Below are 6671 nucleotides of genomic sequence, written 5' to 3' on the forward strand. Positions count from 1 at the left end.
TAGCGATAGATATAAAAAAATACAATGGGGCTGCAGATTATTGTTTTATTTGACCAAGGAAGTCCTTGCAAAAGGAATATAGTTAGATTCACTGCGCCTTGGGCCGGGAAAAAAGTAATAATTGCAGGTTACGGGGTTGAGTACTCGTGTCTCAGGCTTATGTAAATCTAGTGTTTATCTAAAAAGGTCCCTAATCTACTGAGTAAATGGCAATTTATGTTGATGACACACTAATGTGTTGGTGGGATGAGCATGCGTTCTTTACAAGTACACGGTAGAATGTTTATGGAAAGTTAAGTAGGTAAATTTGCTTTTTAACAAATTTCAATGAAAAAAAAGTTGTTTGCATAGAGCTGTAAGCCAAATTCATGCATTGGTACAGGGGGGCTATCGCCAATAACGAGGTAATTAGAGTCAAATTCAATACAATTTGAATAAAAAAATCGTTGTCAAAACAAATTTGCGATAGGGAGTCAGACTCTCTAACGAGATGGTTAGAGACCTACTATTCTCGAGAAAAACAGGGGTGTGAATAGAAAGAGTTTGACGTGTATATTATGTGTTCGTCATCATGACGGGATGTAACGTTCTTACGATGACGTTTTTACACAAAATTAGCGACTAATTTAATTTCCTTTGAGTCAGTCATCTCTGCTGTTTGTAGTTAATTATGTTTTTATCATTAGTGATATTATGACAGTTCATGTAAATTGTCAACATTCCCTATAATACCCTTCCCTTACCCTTACCTAAGCTACGCTAAGGTTCATATCCAAATTTATAGGTAAGTACGTAGACTTGGTCGAAATATCTTCATCATCATCATCATCATCATCATCAGCCACTGCTGGACGTAGGCCACTCCCAAGAAGCGACACAACACCACGCTACGTTTCGTAGTATTCACTCGAGAACTTGTTTACTCCAGCGGTCATCAGTAAGGCCGGCACTGATTGAGTTCTCTTACTATTTACGACCCATCACGTGCCCACTGCTGTGGCATGGGTCTCCTTATAATCAAGGAAGGGTTTCAGGCTTTAGTCCACCACGCAGGCTCACTGCGGGTTGGTGGACCCAAACACAAGCAAGCTTGTGCTGAGAGAGTTGCCGGATTAGGCAAGCCGACTGTCAGATGTTTTCAAGCTGCCAGAAGACCTCCGACTAGGCTTCTGACTGCTGACGAAACAGCAAGTGAGACCCACGGCTTAACGTACTGTGCGAAGCACGGAAGCGTCCAGAAAACAACCACTTGAAATTGGTCACCCATCTTTTTCGTGAGTTCTCTTACAAATGACCTCATTTCTGATTTGATCTTTCAGAGAAACCCAACCTAACGGCCAGATAGCGACTTCAAGAAAGTGGACCATTCCAGCCGATTGATATGTGCAGACATCACTGCGATAGGTCGTTTAATATAGCTACGAAAAACTACTGATTTCAATAATCGCAGCCTGAAATTTCTCCAACAAAACTCACATTTGGTCTTAATAAAACGCAATCTCGTCCATCCAACATCAAACGACACATCTCAATTCTATCGTAACTAAGAAAAGCTGTATCTACAGGTAGTTCACCCAACCCCGTACCGTACCCATAGTCAGCCTTAACCTCTCAAACAATACCTGGATAGAAGCCACTCATCCGTGCCTCTCTAGGACGCACGCCACATATAAAGCAGCCGCCCCACGTTACTCAATATCAGTGAAGTTACACGGTTCTTGGTGACAAGTGCATTACCGGACGCGAGACATGGCAAGCCAGGTGAGTGGAGGAAATCAGTGGAATTTGATTGTGATTGGGAAATTGGCAATGTGTTGTTTTGTAATGTTTAGAGTTTAGGTCTACAGACCCTTTATTAAAAAATATTATGATGAAAATTAATGGAAAGAACCTAACCTACCCTAGTATTACCTAATTTATTTTTAGATAGCAGAGAATTATACAAATTAAATCTACATTTTAGGTACCGTATTGGTAAAAGTTTATCCAACGTAAAAAAATATGGCTATGATAATGCAGTGAAATTCATTGAGTACTGTTATGAATATCACGATCTTATGATAATACGATACTACGACCACTAATCTACAGTTGTTAAGTTAGCCGAAATTTTATGCCTGTATATTTACGATTCAAAATGCGTCACGGTGTACGGTGGCTGTAAGTAGAAGAAAAGCAAAAATCTCTTAAAATATGTCGTGACAGCTTGGAGAATATACGTATACATATGATCTATCAATATTAAGTTTATCTAGAAGTAGAGATACGTTTATCTGAATACCTAATAAACGAGTCTTTACAATTTTATTACAGAATTGAATTAACAACTAACGCGTTTCACAAAAAACATCACAAAATTCATGGAATCTATGATATTTGACATCAAGATCACATACTGCTTTTAATAATGGCAAATTGGGATAATAGAATGTTAATTACACCCACGGTAACCCAATACGCACATTAAAACGGCAATAAAAAAACTTTATTGTGTGTAGATACAACAATATATAGGTACAATTACAACTATTCTTACAATGTTTTTATTAGGTCGCGTAATTATTGTTGGGTGTGTTTAGAACCTTAGAAACTTGTAGTATTTTACTAATCCAATCAATAGTGGTATTGTTACTTTTTGATTTTACCGCCATTACTATAAACTTTTTTGTACAAGCGCTCTTTGCGGCCCGAATTGTTTTTTTCCCAATGAAATATATTTTTTTTTTACACGATACCACATAATAAAAAAAATATTTGATCCGCAACCAAAATAGCAGCCGTTACGTTTACAAGAACCTTCCCTTGACTATTCTCTCCAAACTCTAAAACGTTCCCTTCTTTCCAGTTCACCCTCCTTGCATCAGCCCTACTGCTGCTCGCGGCTCTAGCGCTCGCCGCTCCAGCCGAAAAGACCCAGCGGTTAGAACCCAAGCCCCAGCCGAACGACCAGGCCGTGGAGGCAGAACAGGATGACCTCAAGCCAGCAGCTTCACACTGGGGCGGCCACTGGGGCGGCTACGGAGGTTACGGACACTGGGGCGGTTATTCACCCTACTATGGCGGCTACGGCTACGGTTACCCAGGCTACGGGTATGGATATGGCCTTTACGGCGGGTACGGAGGCTACGGGTATGGCTATGGCTGGCCGTATGGCGGATACTATGGCGGCCATGGCTACTGGTGGTAGGAAAAGATTGTGAAGGAATTTTGAAATTATATATGAGGATTGTTTTAAAAAGAGTGTTTTTCGGAATATGTATTTTAGTAACTTCTAGTATTTGTCTGAAAGTGCTTGCCGTTTGTATTTTTATGTATATTTTGTAATATATAGCATAATCTAAGTTAGTGTAAGAGTTCAAATGATTTCATATTACCTACTGCCGTTGGGGAAATTGTAAGAATAATAAACAACATATCATGTACTTAAAGACCTGGTTATATTTGTTTTATTACACAACCTAAGTTTAATTACAGTAGTAATCCGGACCACAGAGTAGGTAATATATCCTGGCAGGCAAAAGAGACCTTTTACTTACAAATTATCCATGTGCCGCTCAGACCAACTACAAATTGCCGGATTATAAATTGACAAATTTAAGACCACAGATAAGCTTTATCCTGACATTGTGAATGAAACAGACTTTTAAAATACAGTATAGAAATCTAGGAGTAAATTAAATAGCTATAGATTTTGCTCATGACATTTCGGACACCTTAATAATTGAGCAGGTTTTTTTGCTGGACATATCTTTGTAAGATGTAAGTGAGTGTGAACGGGCCGTGGAACTTGGCGCAACATAGAGGAAGCCTGCAGTGGGTTGACATAGGCTGAAGATAATAAAGATTTAAGAAATGTGACACCAACCGACGATTTTCCCTGTGCAGACTACAGAAGTGTGTACCTTCATTAAAATATGATAATTTAATAGTGTAATAACCTGTTATACACACATACTCGTCACGCATTCCCTTATAAATTAGGCTGAAGATTAGCAAGCAATATTATTTTGAAGTAAATTAGTAATCTTAATAATTTTAAAGATCCGAATAAGTTGATACTAATTCGGATTAAAATAGACAGTGGGTACTTACTTGAGATCATTTAAATGAAACGAACTTAGAACTATTCACATTAAAAGAACGAATCAAGACCACAACCACAAGGGATTTTTAAGTAAAAGAATTCAACGAGGTCATATAATTTTTATTATGATACATGATTGTCGTAATTTTTTTCGAATATTAATAGCAAGCATTTTTCAGTTCATAATAATTCCGAATTACCAGAATACCCTATCCAATGTCTTCTCTCCGTCTATCCAAAGATTGTCTGGAAGAGATCGCTCTTACCGATAAGACCGCAATTTCAATTACATAGTTTTAGTATTTTTCCATGTAGGTAATTTTTCTGTGAGTTTTCCTTCATAGCTAAATATCAGTATCTATCCGTAGTTCCCAACCTGTACTACTTAGTAGGTATAATCCAAGTTCGTAAACGTATGTAGTAAAATACATACATTCAGTCCAATGTTTACTTAGTGGTTGCACTTCCAACTTGGGAGTCAGATTAGTGTATAGCAAGTTGACAAGTGGAGCCATTGCTAAGTAGGTTCGCAGCGAAATTGATTGTTTGATAAGTAGGCACTTTATGTGAAATTTACTCTTGGACAGGTAGGCAATATGGCACCTAAATCCGGAAGGTGTGTGACATACACGGAAAAACTACATACACACTCTGGAGCTATGTAAAAGTTCCACCAGCCACTGCCATGTGCTATGTGACTGGAACTTTTTAATTGCTCGTTTGTATAATGGTTAGTTTTTTACTACGAAACCCTAAGCATGGGCTTTAGTGGTATATTCTACCACTCACTAATCCGTATAAGACTCTCTAATCTATTTATTTTTTTATTTTAAACTCTCTTCCATCCAAAGGTTGTCTGGTAGAGATTGCTATAAGCAATAAGGCCGCCTTTTTGTACTGTTTTTATTTTTAAGCTTTTTTGTATTTTTTCTGTATTTGGTGCAAATAAAGAGGATTGTATAGTATAGTATTGTGTAAAAGTAAAAAAAAAACCGCTAAAATGTTCAATTTAAATCCACAATTTCAGTTGCCAAAATTAATAAGTTCAGTGCCCCCGTTGAATTCTTTTATAAGCAAAATGTGTCTAGGATTTAATGGCAAAATTTAGTGCCGTTTTATGAAAGAATCGCAGTTCCACAAGTGAAACTTTGCTAAGTATACTGTAGTCGAATGTTTAGTATAGATAATAGGCATGAGTACATTTTTTATATTGTTTTAAGACGTCGAACGTCCGTTTTGACAGACCCACCTTTTCGAGTTTACTATAAAAGTGGTATGTAGGTGCAAAAACTACAAAAGCTTCCTTTTAGCGAGTTGGTGACAAGCACTAGCTATATCTTATATTGGTGGGGTTTGTCACCGTGGTGAATAGAAATAGAAAGTAGGATTTTCAACATTTCTTTTCTTACTATTAGGGTGGGTTGCACCATTTAACTTTAACTATTACAAACTTCAAATCTCTTGAAGATTGATCTCTCTCGTCAAGAGATTTGACGTTTGTAATAGTTAAAGTTAAATGGTGCAACCCACCGTTAGTTTGCTCGTTAAGTGCCAAATTCGCCATAGTGCATAACCAGGGATTACGGGTTGACTTTTGATACATCTGTCAAGAATTTAATATGGAAATGATATATAATTGATGAACCGATCCCTGGTTACGATCTAAACGACTATGGATAAATTGAAGCTAAGCTTTACTATTCATACAAATTATAGATGTATGTATATTCTACACACATATGTAGGGAGACACACTAAGATTGTTTACCTTTTTTGTCGAGAATGAAAAAATACAGTGTAACTACCCTGTTCAAAACTTCACATTATATTTTCAATAACTACACATTGCTATTAATACAACAGACGGCGTTGGCTGTCTGAAATTGCAACATATGAATGGTTTTACCAACCCTCACCGTATTAACAAGTGTTTTGATTTCACTAATTTGCAGTAGATTTTGTGCCAATTTCTCCATAGTCGGTTAGAGCATAGCCAGGGAGTAGTGGTTGACTTTTGACATAGACACATCAGTCATTAATTTTATATAATAATAATAATAATAATTTTATTTATTTCAGATATAACAATCCATATAATGTGTTAGTAACAATGTATCCTTAGTCTATGTTAGTAAATTATATTCATAAACATGCATGATATTATAAAAGATAAATAAATAAATAATTTCAGATGTCAAATAGTTAATATTACAATCATAATCAGCAAGCAATTAGGTGAATTAATAAAAACAATAACAAAAGAATTTTAAATTTAAATGTCAACAAAATTTAAGTGCATACATAATAAAAATAAAAAGGAAATTCAAAATATACAAAAAATCATTTTAGGGTTAATAGGACCGTTGCGATGGCATGGATGGAACGTGCAGACCCGACCAATGTCGCAAAAAGGGACCATCAAACCTATCAGATACAATCTTCAGGAGGCTGTTGCCACCACCGCGAGTCCTGCGCAGCAGTGATGCTGCCCTTTTTCGCATGATCGCCTGGAACCCGTCTGTCCGCGCTTCAGCAAACATCCCAGATGCGCTACAGAATCGCGGTAGCCGCAACAGAATCCTGAAGG

General features: G+C 37.0%; 1 protein-coding gene across 1 annotated transcript; it reads left to right on the forward strand.

Moving 5' to 3' along the window:
* Positions 1-1647: 1647 nt before the first annotated feature.
* On the forward strand, positions 1648-3436 carry LOC105382109 (shematrin-like protein 2). Its single transcript, XM_038105538.2, has 2 exons — positions 1648-1761; positions 2846-3436. Exons 1-2 carry the CDS (start codon positions 1750-1752, stop codon positions 3185-3187), a joined length of 354 nt encoding a protein of 117 aa, XP_037961466.2. The 5' UTR covers positions 1648-1749; the 3' UTR covers positions 3188-3436.
* The last annotated feature ends 3235 nt before the right edge of the window (positions 3437-6671 follow it).

This window comes from Plutella xylostella, chromosome 22 (assembly GCF_932276165.1).
Source record: "Plutella xylostella chromosome 22, ilPluXylo3.1, whole genome shotgun sequence".
NCBI lineage: Eukaryota > Metazoa > Arthropoda > Insecta > Lepidoptera > Plutellidae > Plutella > Plutella xylostella.